This window comes from Girardinichthys multiradiatus, chromosome 2 (genome assembly GCF_021462225.1).
Source record: "Girardinichthys multiradiatus isolate DD_20200921_A chromosome 2, DD_fGirMul_XY1, whole genome shotgun sequence".
Taxonomy (NCBI): domain Eukaryota; kingdom Metazoa; phylum Chordata; class Actinopteri; order Cyprinodontiformes; family Goodeidae; genus Girardinichthys; species Girardinichthys multiradiatus.
In genome coordinates this window covers 5,377,933-5,398,435 of record NC_061795.1, presented here as the reverse complement: position 1 = coordinate 5,398,435, position 20,503 = coordinate 5,377,933, and the positions used below count along the sequence as shown (strand labels likewise).

The 20,503-nt window shown below is 41.9% G+C and overlaps 1 protein-coding gene across 1 annotated transcript; it reads left to right on the top strand.

Moving 5' to 3' along the window:
- The first annotated feature begins 540 nt into the window (after nt 1-540).
- wnt2 (wingless-type MMTV integration site family member 2) lies at nt 541-17,746 on the top strand. Its single transcript, XM_047384775.1, has 5 exons — nt 541-1,313; nt 2,086-2,306; nt 5,891-6,168; nt 6,329-6,593; nt 15,926-17,746. Exons 1-5 carry the CDS (start codon nt 1,231-1,233, stop codon nt 16,129-16,131), a joined length of 1,053 nt encoding a protein of 350 aa, XP_047240731.1. The 5' UTR covers nt 541-1,230; the 3' UTR covers nt 16,132-17,746.
- Nucleotides 17,747-20,503: the final 2,757 nt, after the last annotated feature.

The following is a 20,503-nucleotide window of genomic DNA, read 5'->3' as shown; positions in this document are numbered from 1 at the left end:
CCTGCTGGTCACGGTGATTAAGGGAAAACTTGACATTTCTGACCTAAACAGAAAATCTTCTGAAATAGTGTTTCTTAGATGTGGGATCTGATGGTCGAATTTCTCGGTGACTGCTAGAAATATTAAAATTCAATGTTTGCTGCTTCACCAAGCAGACATTTGTAAAAACAGTTGCCACAATTAATCCACCTTTCAGTTTTATTCAGACGTGTAATGAACTGCAAGCATTTTCACGCTATGATGAAAGTGGATTTTTATAAAACACGTCACGGCTACTGCAAAAACAAAGCTGAACGGTGCCAAAGCTTTGCCTTGTTTTTTATGGTTCCCTTCCTCGGGGATCATGGGAGAAATCACATTTCCCCATTAATCTCGTGTGGTGTGGGTCCCGGGATCTCCACAGACACTCGGGGCTGATCAAAGTTTGAGGAAATACTTTGTGATTTCCACAGGAGACTTCAAAAAGACACCCAGAAATAATCCAATTGAGATGGACACATCACCTTTAGGTGCTGCTGTGGGAGAACCGGGCTGTTTAGAAAGGGAAAAATGATTTCTGAGTTACCGAGGAATGAGTTTGGAAATGGCTGGAAATTAGGTGTGCGCCATTCTTTGGGAATGGAGAATATTTTACACCTGCATGTCATATTTCCAAAGATATGAGATTTATTAAAAAACCGTCGGCACAAACTATAGAAAGTGTTATTTTGTGATGCTGATTGAGGGGAAATAAACTGTCATTTTCTGCTATCCTCTCGGAACCCCTACTGCCTCTGTCCGTTAAGACATTAAAGATTTATTTGGATCGCGACAGGCTCCTTGCTTCAGGATGAAGTCCGGTCCCGTAAACGCTCCGGTTCCTTCCGCTGAGGAGGCTTCATCAGCTGGTTGCAGGGAACCTCGGAGCTACGCGTCTGGATCCGAGCCAAGCCTGTCTGGTGTCAAACCAGCCTGAACAGATACTCTCAGACATCTCATTTCTTCCCTTCATTCCTGAAGCGGCAGCCTGCCCACCCCTTGGAAGGATATGAACCTGATAGCTCATCATCTGCCTGTCCCCTATATGAGGATCTCTGCTCGCTCTTCATGGCTTTAACGCGCAGATCGTCCATGCTCTCACTTCTCTGTGTTTTATTAAACGTTATTTGTTGATCTCTGACTTTTTCAGATGTTCCTTCCATCCATGGCAAGGCTCCTTGCAGATCCGTAAAGAACCAAACTCTGGTTAATATGAACTTTTTGCCAAGTGGAATATGTTTGTATCTATCTGTAGCAACCTGCTGGCTGACGGCCAAGGTCGATGCATCCTGGTGGTGAGTATAGCTGCTTATTTATTCACTTATTAGGGTTCAATGTTTAGAAAAGTGAATTATTTTTGTTAACTGTATACATTTTTCCAATGTAGCAATCTATTTAAATAAAAACTCAAATTATTATTATATTAAAAAAGCACTTCTATGGTTTTGTCCTAATTATTGAGAATTTTTGGTATAATGAGTAAGGCGTTTATGTGTGTTTTTGCTATATGCTCCAGATTGAATATTTGTGGAGATAAGTTTTCAAGCTTTGCAGTCATTTGATCCATTTTAATATCTGTTCATTTGTTGTCTTTCCATCGCTCCCTTCATTAATATTTGTATGGTTCCTGTTTCTAAAATCTCACCTTTATACTTCTTAATATTAAGACAGTTGAGTTCTATTTAACCAAAGCAAATCTTACTTTTAAACATAAGATTTGGTTTTTAAATAATGTTTGATTTTGAAAGTTTGAAGTAAGCTGGTAAACTAAGCCAAACATGACCTTTTTTTCCCTGTGTAGAATAGAAAGTACATTAGGTTTGTTCTGCAACACTTTGGTGTTACTCCTGTTTTATTTTAAATAATGTTGACACTGACATCTGTCTGAAATTTTAATCGTTTTTTAGAATGCATTTAGTGTCCTCTTCCTTTTGAATTGTGGGTTTTAAATTAAAGCGTAGCTCGAATGTTTTTATATTTTCCCTTTTCAAAGCCGAGTCTCATCTGTCATAATATTTTTTCTGCGACTCAATCAGCAAGTATTGCCTTCTCCTCCCCACCATGCAGGTACATGGGCACCCTCGGCTCCCAGGTGATGTGCGACAACATTCCCGGCCTGGTGAACAAACAGCGCCAACTCTGCCGCCAGCACCCCAAAGTGATGCAGGCCATCGGGGCCGGGATAAAGGACTGGATCTCTGAGTGCCAACACCAGTTTCGCAACCACCGCTGGAACTGCAACACAACAGCCAAGGACCATAACTTGTTTGGACGTCTGCTGCTACGCAGTGAGTACAAACTGGAGCGAGAGACCTATTTTGTGGTCACCCAACCATCGATGGTCCTTGAAGTAAATGTAAAAGTTATCTCAAACAAATGTTGTTTAGGCTAAATTTACTGCTACTGAATTGAATAGTTCTTTTGCAGATATTCTGTTTTCTTTCCACAGCGGTTGGATCACATTCTACACCTCTTCTCATTTTAAAGTTTACATATATCACATCACCCACTTTCTGTGCTGCTGCCACTCTTATTGTGGTATATTTGTCTTGCATTTCCCAGATGTGGTGATAAAACCATTCAGCAGAGGTAATAGAAACTCCTGAGTTCCTGATTTGATTTTTAAATAAACAAAATATAAACAGGTTTAAGTTGTAGGTGCTTACTAGATAGGGGACATATTTTATTTTTAAATATGAAGATTTTTTTTTTTGAATGGCACCAATCTTTATTTGATATTAGTCATAACATGATTTCAAATCTATGAAGATTTCAATAATAGGCGAAAGAAGCCCTCATATGTTGTAACTGATATCATTAAATTCATTTAACTGCTGTCGATAATTAATCTCCACTTAGCCCATTCAGTTGAGAGATGGCAGAAATTTAGCCATCTCCAAGCGAACATAATCCCACCCTTTTGAAGAGTCACGGCTGGTCTTCAGCAGTGTTTATCTTCTCTGGTGATTTGTTGGAGAGGACGCATGATTTATTGGCAGGTTCAAAAGACGAGAGAGGACATAAGAAGGTTGGTTCTTGCTGTCAGTGAGAGGTGAAGTAAGTCAAAAATAAGTGTTTTGAAGCAGCATTAGGGACTGAAGTGATTACCAAGCAATGAGCAAGCCTGTCACTACCTGTGACAGATGTTACAGAAGCATTTTGTCAAAGGAAACATGTGACTGCACATGTCAGCCACTAAAACCATGGTGCTTTTTCAACGGGGGCATGTTGGAGCTGGTCTCTGAATCTTTTTTTCCCCCTTTTGGCGCAGAAGGAAGGATCATCAGAACCCAAAGGCCCGATGTTCCTCTCCCATGCCCTGAGATTTAACCTGTGAGGTGGATCCTTCGACTTAGTCTGTTTCATGTCGGGGCCTCTAATCAGCCGTGTGGTATTTGGACCTCCCACCCGGGCCCTGACCGTGTCACACAGCATTATCATGGTACACAGAGGCCCCTCCAGAAGCTCCTTATTGTCAATGTCAGAAGGCTAATTTCAACAATTACACAGGAGATTTCCCTCCTCAGCATCGTGTTCTCTCAGCGTTCTTCTCATTCACCTCATTAGGCACGCTTAACTTTGCTGACACACACACACACTCCTCTCCATTTATATTGCTTATCATGCCTAGGTAATACTAAAACTTGTTTTAAACTTGTTCATTATATGCCTACTTTTAAGCCCAGCTTGAAATTTGAATGCCATTATTTTCTAATCAATGAATCTGTGTATAAGTGTTTTGCGTTTATTTAAACGGATATGCCTTTTGGAGTAATTTAGTCCCAGAAGTTATAAACTGGGTTTAGTGAACTCTTCATGAACTTGAAACATTGAATAAAGAACTCCATTGATGATGGTCTTGAATAACTACCCAGACGTTTTCCCTCTTGGAAATGAAATGATTAGTCCTAACAATGATGACAGATCAGATGCCAAATCTGGACAAATTAATCTAACAGTTATCTATCTCTACAGACACATATCGATGTGTGTCAGTTCATGCACTGCAAACATTCACCCCTTCCTGCGGTCAATTTCATAAAACTCAGCCAGAATCTTGCTCTTTAGAGTTAAAAAATGTGTAGAACCAGTGAAGCACTGACATAATTTTGCCTGCAGGAAGTTGACTTACATCTGAGGCCTTCAACTTTGTGTTGACCATATGTCTTGTCGCTGCTTGTTATTCATCAACATCGTACTCGTATTCGTCGTGTTCCACTTATCCGGGACCGGGTCGCGGGGGCAGCAGACTCAGTAAAGACGCCTAGACGTCCCTCTCTCCAGACACCTCCTCCAGTTCCTCCAGGGGGAGCCCAAGGCGTTCCCAGGCCAGCCGAGAGACATAGTCCCTCCAGCGTGTCCTGGGCCGTCCCCTGGGCCTCCTCCCGGTGGGACGTGCCTGGAACACCTCCCGAGGAAGGCGTCCAGGAGGCATCCGGTATAGATGCCCGAGCCACCTCAACTGGCTCCTCTCGATGTGGAGGAGCAGCGGCTCTACTCCGAGCTCCTCACCCTATCTCTAAGGGAGTGCCCGGCCACCCTACGGAGGAAGCTCATTTCAGCCGCTTGTATCCGGGATCTCGTTCTTTCGGTCATGACCCAAAGTTCATGTCCATAGGTGAAGGTAGGAATGTAGACCGACCGGTAAATTGAGAGCTTTGCTTTTCAGCTCAGCTCTCTCTTCACCACAATGGACCGACACAGCGCCCCCATTACTGTGGCAGCCACACCGATCCGTCTGTCGATCTCCCGCTCCATTCTTCCCTCACTCGTGAACAAGACCCCGAGATACTTAAACTCCTCCACTTGAGGCAGGAACTCCCCTCCAACATATAATTTTGAAATCATCTTGTGTCTTTTGCCTGTTAAAAATGAACAGCATAGAAAGTAGATACTAAAAGGAATATTTCCGATTTGTTTCGAGTTGGGTTCTGTTGTGTGATAAGATCGGTAGATATTTTACTTGGATAGCTCTCTAAGCCTCCTTTCTTTGATGAAACAGAAATTAATATTCCATCTAATTGCTATGCAAAGCAGACTATTACAAAAGCAAAGTGTTTTTACATCAAAACAAAACTTATCCACTACAGGTAAGATATTTACTTCGCAAAATCTCCTAACGGAACCCCAATTCCAGAGATCTAAACCCATCCTTTTAGAGAAATAAAGCATATTTTTGCTTTTTTAGGTATTTCATTTATAAAAACACTTTTATTTGCCCTTAATATCACAGATCCTGTCTCTAGCTGGCTTTGACAGAAGCGGTAGTTTTGTAGCAGAGGTTAAATGAAGACAGGCAGCCTTTCCTTCCCTCAGCTCTTGATCTGCCCACATCTTTGTTTGGTTACTGTACATGTGGAGGAGATGAGGGCTCTGCATGAGGGCATCGCTCGTAAACCTAAGCTGTTTATTCATACTGGAAAGAGATGAAGCATTTTTTTCATGTTCTGTAACCTAGCATGAAAGCTTCTGTCACAAAACAACAAACATAGATCCTAAACATCAGCGGGTTTGTGTTGGGACATGTAGAACATAACAGTAGCTAGGTAAAATGTGGTAAAAACTACCAGAAATGAACTGGTTTTGTGAAACAAAAGGATAACCTGGACCCACTCAGTCGATAGCTAAAAGACTGACCTCCCACATGGAAGGTGCAGTAAAAGCTGCACAATCTGAAGTTGGGTTTACGTAAAGATGGAGATGCTGGATGATTTTAAAGCAACTCCCTTCAAATCTGAGCTGTTCACTGAAAAACTTATAGTAATTTCTTCGTACACAATAAACCAGGTGATGTCGCCAGCGGCTGTACTATCCCCGTTCCCACTATTCCTATCATTCAGTTGCATGTTCATTCAGTCATTCTTCTTTTTAGGCAGCCGAGAAGTTGCCTTTGTGTACGCCATCTCCTCTGCAGGAGTGGTCTATACTTTGGCACGAGCCTGCAGCCAGGGCGAGCTGGATAACTGCTCCTGTGACCCCACTAAGACGGGGTCATCAGAGGACTCCAAGGGCTCCTTTAACTGGGGAGGCTGCAGCGATCATGTGGAGCATGCCATTCACTTTAGCCAAATCTTTGTGGATGCCAAGGAGAGGAAGGAGAGGGATGCCCAAGCACTCATGAACCTGCACAACAACAGAGCTGGCAGGAAGGTACGGAATGGGGAACACATAGAAAGCGCTCAGCTCAGCATTAAAGCAATTTGAAGATGCTTCTTTTTTCAAAATGTCTTTAATTTTCCCCTTTATTTTGGAAACTGTATAAAAACAGTCAACTGTAAACTAACATCAGTCCCTGTTGTCGTCCTCACAGGCAGTGAAACGCTTTATGACTTTGCAGTGTAAATGTCATGGCGTCAGTGGCTCGTGCACTGTTCGTACCTGCTGGCAGGCTATGGCAGACTTCCGACGCACTGGTGACCACTTGAGGAAGAGATACAACGGTGCTGTGCAGGTCGCAGTCAATCAGTATGGAACCGGGTTTACTGCCACGCACACACATTTCAAACGTCCCAGCAAAAATGATCTGGTCTACCTGGAAGACTCACCGGACTACTGCATACGAGACCCTCAGTCAGGTAAGGGTCCAATCTGTCAGTCAGGTTATGTTCTTCTTACGTGATAAAATAAGAGCCAAAAACTGCCTTCAGGAATACATCCTTATCAATTTAAAAACTGTCCCGCTGGATTCATTTTGTTCCTGGTTTCAACTGGGAACTTTTACCTCAGATCATCATCAGCAACACATGCCCACAAGCTGATGATTTCGGTCTGTTCTGGACCCACAGAACCTAGGAACCTTGGTGTTTGATTTATCCATTCTCTCCTCTGTACATCAAACCCTTTAGAATTGAATGTGAGAACATCTGTCCAACAGCTGAAGCTTGGACCAAACTGGGTCATCAATGAGACCATGATCCCAAACACAGCAGCAAATCTAGAACAGAATGACTAAAAAAGGAAAAAAATCAAGGTGTTTGCAGTGGCCCAGTCAAAGTCCAGACCTCAGCCTGCATGAACAGAAGACCAATCTCAAAAAACTGAAGACACATTATGAAGACCAGTGAGCGAAAGTGACTCCAGAACAGTGTGCAAGACTAATGTGGACAAACAGAAGACAAATACTGAGAGTCACTGTTATTAAAGGTGCTTCTACAAGCTGCTGAGTCAATAGATTGTTTGTTGAGAAGTTTACACTTATAAGACAGCATACTTTTCTTCATTAATGTAAATTAGTTAAATGACAAATGCACATGCGATTTGGTGGGTGATTATATTCCTCTATATTATTTATGTGGAGGTTCAATTAAGACAATTCTCTCTGATTCTTGAAATCTACATTTTTAACATTGGAAGCTCACTTGTTACATCTTACAAATTCTGTGCATAAATTAACATTTGAACAATAAAACCATTCAATTGTTCAGTTTTTGTATTAAGCTGACTATATATTCAGTATATCCATTTCTGGGTCCGGTCGCGATCGTATTCAGAGCAGAACTTTCCTGATTTTTAGAATTCTCAGAATTGGATAATATTCAGGCTGGATCATTTCTCACTGATTGAACACCAGACAAGATACTTGGATGCATGTGAGGGAGAGTCATCCTGTGAATGGATCTGAACTTTCTCTGAACATGCTCTCCAAACCGCACCGTGCTGTGTCTCTACAATTATGTTCATGCGAACACACAACACATGTTCAACTGGACATGTATCATATCTGCTCACCTCAATAATTCTTATGTTGGAAGTGCACTAAAGATTTAAGATGAAGAGGATCTCTTCAGGAATGCCGGGATAGGCTGAACCTGCTTTGTAGCATATAGAAGCACTGTAAGCAGAACCGGTCCATACAGCCCATTTTCAGTTCAGATAGATTAACTATAAACATTTCGTTTTCATAGTTTAAATTGGAATACTGTACTCTTGTCAGAGTAACTGTCTGCAACAGACATGCAAACAGCAGGTATTCAGATCTTGCTCCAGAAGTTGAAATATTGACAATGCTTTTTCTGCTTGGAGTTGCCAAGTTTTGAAAGTTTACAGCAGCCGTTCAGGCTGGAAAGCTGCCACAGTACGATGTAACTAGTGCAGGTTCATCACTTATAAAAATACATGAAAATGTGTTTGCGTTTTTACCTCTGCCTTAGCTAAGTGTCTTCTGGAAACTGGCCATAAAATGCCCTCAGTTCCTTTCACAATCAGTTTGTGCCTTGATCTTCCAGGCTTTTCACAATCTCGCTGACTGATGGAACTAAAAACACTGCTGTTGTTAGGACAGACTCGCTTACAGTGATGTGGGTCTTTGCAAGGCTGAGAAATGAGAAAGGGTGTGAGAAAGAAAACATTTGTGTATGAAAACTGGGTAAGCATACAAGAGGATGACAGGGCTGTGAGAGTGACTTCCAAAAGACATGAATCCCTGTAATGCAGCTGATGATCCGTGGCAATCAGGTGCCTGATCCATTACACACTTCTGTGGGCTGAAACTGTAGAATACCACACGTCATTATGAATCACCTCGACATGAAACAACCACACTGGCCTTGGTGTGCAAGTGGGAAGCTCAGAGCGGCATACTGGAAAGCAGTTTGCATCATAGAAATGTATATGATTATGTTTACCCCAAACAAAAGTTAGAAATACATCGATATTCATCCTTCATTATTTCCCCCTTTTCGTTCTTTGCTCTTTTCTTCCATTCTTGACACTGAAGTAAATCTTACTTTTTCTGAATCCCCAATCATTGCAGATATTAATATCTCTGTAAATATTTGTATCTTTATACATGATATTGTGTAAAACTTTCAGAAAGCTGCCAGCTTGTCTGGCTCTTTGGACGTAGCTCAGTAACAGCAGCTTCCACCTGTATTTTCGAGTACACATGTGCATTTCAACAACTTCCATGGCACTGTGCAACCAATACTTTTCCTTTCATCTTTATTTATTCTTTTTCCTTTTTACAAAATGGGGGAAATACTAAATACTAAAAATGCCAGCAGCTTCATCAATAAAATAATAATTTTGGTAATTATTAAAACAATAGAAATTGCAAACCTGTATCTACCAGGGTAAGAAGAGATCAGCAGGCTAGACATTTACCCCAGGCTCTCGAAGGGAGGGGGTACTTTTTGTTTTTACCTGAACCTTCTGGGTAGAGCTTTGTGAAAGGAGGGGGCTACGCATCTCTGATTTTTAACATTGTTAACTTTATTGAGTGACCTTATACAAGTTGGTTTTGTTGCTGAAATCTCTTATCTTTGCAAGAGGACGGTTTTCTATCTCTCCCAAACACACTAAAATATATAAAATACCGATTTCCAAAAGGTTTTACAGTTTTTACCAGTGTTTTAGGCTAATACCTCCTGTAGTATAATTAGTGAATGAATGAACAAATAATTTTTGGGTGTTCCCTGTCTATTTCTGGAGCTGTGCTCTCTCCTTACCCGAATGACCGCATCTCTGCTCTACAACTGGAACTAAACAGATGACTGACACCGATGGTAGTACACCGCCTAGCTTGTTTGTTGTTGTTCTTTGAGGCATCAAGACTGATGCATGCTGGTTTTAGCAGGTGCGAGTTGGGCAATGCTCTCAGCATCAGAAGGCTTACTTCATATTGATGACACTGCTGTCAAAACTAGGCATGGTAAATCTGGAGGAGCAGCAGGAATACACAGCTCAGGTGGAAGAATCTGTATCAAGGCTGTGAGATTACAGAGAGTGCAGGAGTGACTGGTGTTTTTCTTGCGTTGTTTAAAGAGTATTTATTAAACACTGCCAGTCAGATGGCTGAAAGAAAACTACACTGTTCAAAGAAACAGCTGGAAAATGTCATGTCTGTTAAGCAGCAGACTCCAGGCTGCCTTGCTTGGTCCAACTGATGAACAAGTTGCTGGTTAGTTTTTGTAGTCTATAAGTCTATGTATGAAAATGACAATAAATAAATGCCGTAGATATCATTACTTTAGTTTTTTAGCAGTAGGAATATTTCTTGCTCATTTGTTTTAAACAAAGCCGTTGGATCATTTTCTACATTTTTTGTAGGTGTGAAGTTAGAATCCCATACCAGCCCATATCTAGGCAGAGTAAAGGACAGTTCAGGGGTTTAGGGTAGTTAGCTCCCAGGGGGATAAAGGTGCAGGGTAGTAGAATGGAAACCTACCATTTGAAGAGTCCCAGAAGAGACCACAAATCTTATTGGTAATTCATTCTTCCTCTCTTTGTAAAGCTTTACAACAGACTTGTATACACTTGGTTTGTAGTGAGTACTTAATACTTTATATAGTGATGCACAGCACTCACAAATGACTTAAGTCTCCATGGATATGCACATGGATGTAAGCCCCTCCTCTGTAGTGCCATGTACTGTACAAAAACCTGTTCGTCTTTTACATAAAAGCATGACATGTTATGCGACTTAAAACATACTTTCAATGATTCTTCCTTTACACTTTGAATAACCTCAAAGAAACAAACTTCATTTTGCCGTTTTCTCAGACACTTAGGGGGGGAAAAAAATCAGAGCTGAGAAAGACAGTGAGACGGCCCCTCCGAGCCTCTCAGAGTGTGAAATCAATTTCCCTCGGCTCCAGCGAGGCTCAGGTGCTAAACTCATCTCTCGGCGCCCCCTCATCTTAATTCAATAAGCAGACGCAGGGAGAGCAAGGTCCCTGAGGTAGACGCTGGCCGTGATGTCACCCCTAGCAGTGCAGCATACCACAAATAACGGACAGGCTGGCGGGCGGGCGGGCTCGCTGCCAGAGCAGGGCGGGGCGTCTGATCGTGTCCAGACATAATACCTGCCGAGGGAATGGGTGCAGAGACGTTGAACACACTAACTAAAGCAGAATGTAAACATGAGCAAATTCCAGAACATTGTTTGAAGTGGTGTCTTAGGCCAGTTTGAAATTTTCTTTAACCTTATTTTTAGTCAGCCTGAACACACGCTCGTCTTCAATAACACTGATGTTTCAGACTTAACAGTCTCACCTGCACACAGCAGCCTCAACCACACCGCTACATCTGCACCACGACACACGTCAGACACAGGTGATCAGACTGAAATGAACTCGTCATTGATTGAAATCAGATCTTGTGTTTGGTAACGTTGGAAATGTTGGTGTAGTTTCAGTCATTTGTTGATTTCTTCATGGAAGAACCTCACCTGTCTGCAATCCAGGTGCAAAGTGTGAAGGTTTTCAGATCACTATTTCAAACTAGTAGTCAGTTTTGTTTCTCTGCATTTCCCTTTTGTCTTGTTGCCAACACATACGCTTGACAACAGATTCAGCTAGAATTGCTGAGTTATTTTTATTTGGTAAATGCCAGAACAAGTCAGAGATATTTTTTTTCTTACTTTCCTCAAATTCAAACGTTTACATACACTAAGACTACTTTACTTTTAGACATTTTGGGAATGACCTGATGGAGATGATGATGATAGTGACGTAGTTGCTTTGTAAGCTTCTGATTTACAACATTTGAGTTAAATGAAGGCACTTGTGGTTGTTTTTTGAGGCAAAACCTCAAACATGCTGCTCCTGTGTGTGACCAGATACCAGGAGGAGAACTGCGGACCTTCACATGTCTGGTTCGGTTGGTTGTTTGGTACAAGTTCCTGATGCTTGAAGGTTTTGTGTTCCAGAGATATATGTATTTTGGTGCAAAACGTGCACATCAACCCCCGAACAAAGCAAAAGACCTTAATAAGATGCTGGTTGAAGCTCATAGTGGTCCTGTATGAAAATGGGCTGATAGTTGACTCATCGATGAAGAAGCCTTTACTCTAATAGCAATACAAAAAGCCAGAATGTAGTACTTTTTAAAGGATGTGCCTTATGGTCTGATGAAAATAAAACGGAAGTGTTTGGCCAAACTGACCATGCTTACACTAAACATCATCCCAACTGGGAAGTAGCAGGCTGCTAGTGTCATGTTGTGGGGTCGCTGTGCTGCAGGAGGGAGTGGTGCACTTTGGAAATTTATTGGCAACATGAGGAAAGAACGTTTATGTGGAAAAACTGAAGCACAATCTCAAAACATCAGACAGGAAGTTAAAGCTTGGGCACAAATGGGTCTTCTAAATGGACAGTGATCTTAAGCATACTGCCTAATTAGTTACAAAGTGACCATCAGTCCCATAGAAACGTTGTGGGCAGAGCTGATGAGGTGTGTGCCAGCAAACCTGAGCCAGTTACACTAGTTCTGTCAGGACCAATGGGTCAAGGTTCCATAGAAACTATTGTGAGAAGCTTATGGACAGATACTTGGAACGTTTGACCCAAACCATAACGCTATTCTTCCTAATAAGTAAATGTCTATAAACTTAGGAATCAGACCGTTTAAGTAAGGTTGAAGGTTAAAGCTGATCTAGAGCCAGTTTTAGATATCTCCAGTGCAAGCAATAGTTGAGGCAGTGTCTTATTTATCCAAAGCCGTCTGCCTGTATCCCCATACCACTGAAAGACTGCAGCATGTGATCCGAACCTGAAGATCCTTTCATAACCCAGATAGTTGCGTGCACAGAATAAACCAAACGGACCTGTGTTTTTTTTCCTTATAAATGAAGACTGTGTCTACTGATGTATTTGAATTACACTTTAAACAAAGAGAAAAAAACACTTGCCATTGTGTGGCAGGAGAAAGTGTGTCTGAAGGATGACTCCCATGAAATGGACAGCTGATGAAGTTTGGGAGAGCTGCTTGATGGCTCTTGTCATCAATCTCTCATCTTTTCTTGGTCTGGGCTTCATTGTCTCACCCTCCCACCCCACCCCCGGCTCATCTTCACTGTCCTGACTGAAGCCTTCTATCCTGCCCCCACTGGCTTCTGATGTCCTACAAAGTGATTCAAATTGTCCATTTGCCAAATTCACTTTACTTGATGCTTGACTTTTTTATGTGATTTGTTATTGACTTGGATCTGAAGTAAACTTTGGATTATTAAAAATCTCAAAGAGGTTTATCACTTATTAGAGAATTGCTTTACTTTATTATTTGTATCAGAAATTGCATGTTGGATTGTAAGATAACCTGTGATTGTGATCATCTTCTGGTGAATGTTCCTGAAATATGCTCTCTACAAACTGAACAATGAAGATGTTCAGTTATTTCTCAGCAATAAAAGAAAGCCATTTTTTGCCTTCGCAAAACATACATCAAAAAGATTAAATGACATTGTTCTAACTAATGACGTTCTCTGTCAGATCAAGTAGAATAAATATGGAATGATCAGCCAAAAAATGTGTAAGTTGGTCCTTCGTTGCATCTTCTCTGACCTTTCTGGCTCATTGAATTCTTTACGTCAAAGACTTCAAAAATGACAAATAATATTTATCGTCAATCTCCATCAAAAATTTCAAATCTATACTGTTTGTAGGTCATGCCATTGAGTCTATCTTCCTTTCCTCCAGAAAACGTTGAACACTCTTTGCTTAGTAGCAACATGCTTTGTCCTCCTTCACCAACAAACCTGCTGTGGGTTGAAGTAATAAAGATTAAAATTCCACTGCTGCATTTTCAACATGTTCTGCTGCATGTCCTGACATCCATCTTGGCCAGTCGTCGTTAAATGTTTTTTTGGAATGGAACCAAATAAAAATTCCAGCATCATCTCCTCGGCTAACCCGGATGCTAGCCCTCTGGAACTATGTTGTAGTGTATATTAGTGCAATGTAAAAGTGATGTATTTCATCATTAATTAATCTGCACTTAAATATTCCCCTTTCCTATTGAATGATTAGTTATACATTTAAAAAGCCCAGACGTTTAATCCATTTCAGTGCAATGATTTATATCCCACCACAGACGAGACATGTCATCCAAAGACTGAGAAAAATCTGAGTCAACAAAGTTCAGTAGTCTTATTAGGATTATTGATTAAGCTGAAATGGTGATTTTCTTTTATTTTGATGAAACCTTGTGTGAAAATGTTCAAAGTTCACTATCTTCCACATCTGTTTTTATCCAGTTCCAAATAAAATCCTACTGTCATTGAATCACCAGCTTCCTGACTGGCCAACAGTAGCTAGGTGAGGCTGGGAAGCAGCATCCTCTCTCACGCAAGAACCATCAGTACTGGTGTCCCCCAAGGATGTGTTTTCTCCTCACTCGCTTTCACCCTCTACACAAATGACTGCACCTCACTGGACCCATCTGTGAAACTCTTGACGTTTGCAGATGACACCGCTGTCATTGGACTGATCCAGGACAGTGACGAGTCTTCATACAGACAGAACGTGGATCAGCTGGCTGCACTCAGAACCACCTGCAGTTAAACCTGCTAAACACAGTGGAGATGACGGTGGACTTCCGGAGAACACCCCCTGCACTGCCTCCGCTCAACAGCACACTGTGCCTACTGTTGATTACTTCCGGTCCCTAGGAACCACCATTCTCTGCACCTGAGGTCCAGACTGCAATGAACAATCAGGTCTGTAGAGAGAATCATCAGGGCTGACCTTCCCTTCATCCATGACATGTTCAGGTCTAAGGTCAGGGAAAGAGCAGCCAACATCTCTGCAGACCCCACACATCCTGGACACAAACCGTTTAGATTTTTACATTCGGTTCGGTGCGACAGAGCGGTAATGGCAAAAAGCAGTTTCGACAGTTTCTTCCCCCAGGCTGTCTCTATGTTGAACACAATAAACATCTTACAGCCTCAGTAGTCAGCTACTCTGCTGAGAACAAATAAGAAAACTGCTCCATTACAACCTGCCTTCCCTCTTTTATATACATTAAAAAATGCACACATTTGTACATACTGTTGCTTGTCCTTATTTATTTGTTTTTACACTATGTGGTGGTTGTTTGGACTGATGTTGATATATGATGTGAGTGATGGAACTGAAGTAACATTCCTTATTTGTGCACAAACGTGGCTAATAAAGTTGATTCTTAAACAACTGAAGACTAATTTGCACAAATGAGGCAACCTCTATGAGCTAGTTAAGGTCAGCTGGAGTTAACCACACCTGATCTTTCACGCCAAACACTGCAGAATATATCAAGCATACCTCAACAGTTTGGCTGGTCTATCTAAGCTGCAAACCATCCTGCACCATTCATGCACAGCTTCTGCTCGGTTCTTTTCGAAACTCCATCCACCCTCCCTTGGGCTCCAAGGTCAGAGACATTCCTTACTTCCTGAGATGTGGAGGACATGTTTAGTAGCATGGCCATGGAGTGATGTGATCGGAACCTAGACGGCTAACACAAACTTATGCTATATTTGCTAATAAAACTAAATGTAAACTTTCAGACGCGAGTTGTCGGACTGAACTGTATTCATTTGACGCTATATAATTGTGCCTGGACTTTGAGATTTGCATGAAAACAATCTTTGAAGTTTTCCACATAGCTGTTTATCAACTATGATTTAATTAATGCAGACACCACGGACCCAGGCCATCTGTGAAGGTGGTCTGAATAAAACCGTCCTGAGTGTGTTCAAACAGTGCCCTAGTCCAGTCCAGACACAATCGGATCACTGGGGATGCATGTTGGTGCCAGGTGTGAAGTGGACCGCTGTGAAAGAAGTCTAGTCCGATATCTCCTATCATTGATGTCTTGGTTTCCCCGAGGAATGAGATGATCCCAGCTGGGAACAGAATATGCTAACATTACTTGGCTGGTTGTGGTCGAGGAAAGTTCCGATGAAGATAAGGAAGTCGCACAGAAAAATTTCATCTCAGAAAGGCTTGTCAGGGGAAAAAAAATATCAGGAGGGAAGCAGAGAAAAACTCTCCAAAGTGCAGACTGACTGAACAACCTCAGAGTAATAATCTCATCATTTTTGCCATGAGTTGTAATTGATTATCTTCCCCATTTAACAGAAACAAAGACATCTGTTTAGATAAGTTCCTGATGTAACAAGTTGTGAATCTGTTCTTTCTGTCCACAGGATCGATGGGCACAGGAGGGCGCCTCTGCAACCGGACGTCCCGCGGCATGGACGGCTGCGAGGTGATGTGTTGCGGCCGAGGCTACGACACGGCACGCGTCAGCCGCACCACCAAGTGTGAGTGTAAGTTCCACTGGTGCTGTGCTGTCCACTGCCAAGACTGCCAGCAGCTGGTGGACGAGTACACCTGTAAGTCCCAGACATGATCGAAGCTGTGCCTGTGGTCAGGCTGCTGCTTTCCTGCCCTGTGGGGACCCTCATTATGGACATCTTTGACGCTAATCTGAGCTCTTAATATATTTATAAGTAGACTTCAGTCACTCTCTGCTGCTCTTCTGTTTGCTCCAAATGAGACAAGGAACCAACTGCTGGTTTTAAGAAACTTCATATTTTTTCTGAACCAAAATCAGACATGAACTGTTGATGATCCCCATGAGCAGAATGATGAAACTGAAGTGCCTTGCACAAGTATTTAAACTTTATCACATTTAGTCAAGCCACAACCACACACTTCAGTGTATTTATCCGAGGTTTGTAAGACTGTTCAATGCAAATGATTGTAGAGAAAAATAAATACATTTTTCAAACGTTCTCCTAAATTAAAACATGAAAGCATTGTATCCATTAGTGAGTCAGTACTTTGTAGGTCCACCTTTGCTTCCCACAGTGTCAGACTGTGGTTGAACTGTGTGCGGCGCGCACTGTCCACGCATGTTTCAGGTGTCATAGTCGAGCGTACCAAATTTCTACATTTCCCACTTTTTCTGCCACGGCGTCATCAGACGTGGAGGCAGAGCTAATTTGCCTTGTAGTAGTGGTATATAAGGCCATGAAACCAGACTAGGGATGAAGGTGAATACATCTGTCAGTGCAGCGACACAGTCCCATGTGAAGGTTTTTTCCCACTAAGCAGTTTGTGTGACACCGTGTAAGCGGTCAGAAAAGCTGAACTTTGTGCGGAAATGTCCTGCGGACGTCCACGTTGAGTCTGTAGGAACCTCGTTGCGTTTACAGCTGCAAGTGTTTTAGTTTCTCACGTCTACTTAAATATAGAGCCTTTTTACCCAGTTTTTGTTTTGCTAGATGTAAATGTGATGTCTATGTGAACATAGATTCTTAATTTCATTCCATTCAATATTCCATGTATCTCTTAGACAGATAATAAATGGATGGTCAAACGGACAGATTACCCGTTGTCCTGCTGGAAGGTGAACCTCCACCCCCTCCGCCAGTCTTTCGCAGCCTCTCGCAGGTTTTCCTTCAGGAATCCCCTGTATTAAGCTCCATCCTGCAGCAAAAGGTGGTTCTACACAGTATTAACTGTGTCCAAATATAAATGCACACCACACTTTTCAGGTTTTCTGGGTGGGGTTCTGCTCACTGTGTAACTTTGCACAACTTTGTGTTAGAAATTATATTATGTATATGGTTGCAATGTGATAAAATGTAAAAACATAAGGATTGTGAATAGTTTTGCTAAGCTCTGTTGTATTTCTGTGAAGTCCAGCAGCAAGAAGATAACTTTTGAGTGTCTCCCGCTGTTGTCTGGCAATAATACAACATTCTTGACAATTTAGCACAAATATGACCTTAAATCTTATATATCAGTTCATATTTGGTTGACAATTGCAACCATTGTTGTCAGCAAACTGTTCCAAACTCATCAGAAACCTCCACATGATCAGAACATGGAGCAGATGGAAGTCTTCAGACACCTTTTTTCTTTTCTGGAGCACATATTGCTGCACATTCTGATTGATCACATGCCCAGTATTAGTTTAAAGGTTGCTTTTCTCGTCAATAAATCTGTAATATCTCCCAGCTTCTCTAAAGGTTTTTATTTTACAGCCCATGTAACTTTACCTGAAAGTATCACTAACATTCTGAGAATACTTCAACACTTCAACTGTAGATTTTTCCATTGTTCTACAGGTCCTTCTCAAAATATTAGCATATTGTGATAAAGTTCATTATTTTCCATAATGTCATGATGAAAATGTAACATTCATATATTTTAGATTCATTGCACACTAACTGAAATATTTCAGGTCTTTTATTGTCTTAATACGGATGATTTTGGCATACAGCTCATGAAAACCCCAAATTCCTATCTCACAAAATTAGCATATCATTAAAAGGGTCTCTAAACGAGCTATGAACCTAATCATCTGAATCAACGAGTTAACTCTAAACACCTGCAAAAGATTCCTGAGGCCTTTAAAACTCCCAGCCTGGTTCATCACTCCAAACCCCAATCATGGGTAAGACTGCCGACCTGACTGCTGTCCAGAAGGCCACTATTGACACCCTCAAGCAAGAAGGTAAGACACAGAAAGACATTTCTGAACGAATAGGCTGTTCCCAGAGTGCTGTATCAAGGCACCTCAGTGGGAAGTCTGTGGGAAGGAAAAAGTGTGGCAGAAAACGCTGCACAACGAGAAGAGGTGACCGGACCCTGAGGAAGATTGTGGAGAAGGGCCGATTCCAGACCTTGGGGGACCTGCGGAAGCAGTGGACTGAGTCTGGAGTAGAAACATCCAGAGCCACCGTGCACAGGCGTGTGCAGGAAATGGGCTACAGGTGCCGCATTCCCCAGACCTGGGCTACAGAGAAGCAGCACTGGACTGTTGCTCAGTGGTCCAAAGTACTTTTTTCGGATGAAAGCAAATTCTGCATGTCATCCGGAAATCAAGGTGCCAGAGTCTGGAGGAAGACTGGGGAGAAGGAAATGCCAAAATGCCAGAAGTCCAGTGTCAAGTACCCACAGTCAGTGATGGTCTGGGGTGCCGTGTCAGCTGCTGGTGTTGGTCCACTGTGTTTTATCAAGGGCAGGGTCAATGCAGCTAGCTATCAGGAGATTTTGGAGCACTTCATGCTTCCATCTGCTGAAAAGCTTTATGGAGATGAAGATTTCATGTTTCAGCACGACCTGGCACCTGCTCACAGTGCCAAAACCACTGGTAAATGGTTTACTGACCATGGTATCACTGTGCTCAATTGGCCTGCCAACTCTCCTGACCTGAACCCCATAGAGAATCTGTGGGATATTGTGAAGAGAACGTTGAGAGACTCAAGACCCAACACTCTGGATGAGCTAAAGGCCGCTATCGAAGCATCCTGGGCCTCCATAAGACCTCAGCAGTGCCACAGGCTGATTGCCTCCATGCCACGCCGCATTGAAGCAGTCATTTCTGCAAAAGGATTCCCGACCAAGTATTGAGTGCATAACTGTACATGATTATTTGAAGGTTGACATTTTTTGTATTAAAAACACTTTTCTTTTATTGGTCGGATGAAATATGCTAATTTTGTGAGATAGGAATTTTGGGTTTTCATGAGCTGTATGCCAAAATCATCCGTATTAAGACAATAAAAGACCTGAAATATTTCAGTTAGTGTGCAATGAATCTAAAATATATGAATGTTAAATTTTCATCATGACATTATGGAAAATAATGAACTTTATCACAATATGCTAATATTTTGAGAAGGACCTGTATATGCATTTTCATTAAGTTTGACACTAAATAACTGGTTTGTTGCTGTTTGACAGTAAATAAAATGAAAGCTGTAAATTGATCACACATTTCACTAGGGATGGGTACGTTTCACATTTGAACCAATATAGTAAACGGACTGAACTTATATAGCGTTTTCCAGTCATACAGACCGCTCAAAGCGCTTTACACTAGAGCCACATTCACCCAATCGCACTCACTAACGCTCACACATTCATACACCGATATGCAGATCGGCAGGTAACTTGAGTGCCTTGCCCAAGGGCACATCGACATATGGCAGGAGGAAGCTGGAATCGAACCCACAAAGTACTGATACTTGGTACCCTGGAATTGATACCGGTACTCAGCGGTACCAGTTTTCGGTACTTTTGTGTGTGTTTATGTGTTAATAAATGTTAATTCGTTTAATAATAAAGATGAGTCGCTAACAGATGTCGCTAATAGATCTGAGGTTGACCAAAATTGGGCTCTCATCAGCCTTGTGAAAAACCTGGTGCCTTCCTCAGATTATTCCCGCGGCACATTTGACACATGGAGCCATGCTTTGTTGACGGAACCAGCAGCTACTGATGTCATTACGCTCTTGTGTGTGCAATGCTGCGTTCATGTCTGGCATCGAAAATCACCTATTCTTCCACTCCTTCAGTGTCACAATGATGCGTTTAGGTACCGAAACATGGTACTGTTTGATTTTACGTGAATAGGTACTCGGTAGTACTGACGGAATTTGGTCGGTACCTATAGAAGTACCGAATTCGGTACCCATCCCTACATTTCACATTCTTCGGTCATGGTCAATTCTGTAAGATAATCCTTGGCAGGACAGAAATTCAATAAACATTCTGAAGTGAAAATAATGACCTCTCTTCACCTTCAGAATAGCATCAGTGTTTCAGGGTGAATTTCCAGTTCGATAAGAAGCTCAGCAGGAAGACTTTCTTGGAAAATCAAACCACAGATCTGAGACAAGTTTTCTTCCTTCTGTCTCTTCATGGAATCTCAAACACTTGAGATCAAGGTTCCACCTCCTAGAATCCATCTGCAAGATGGTTCTTGT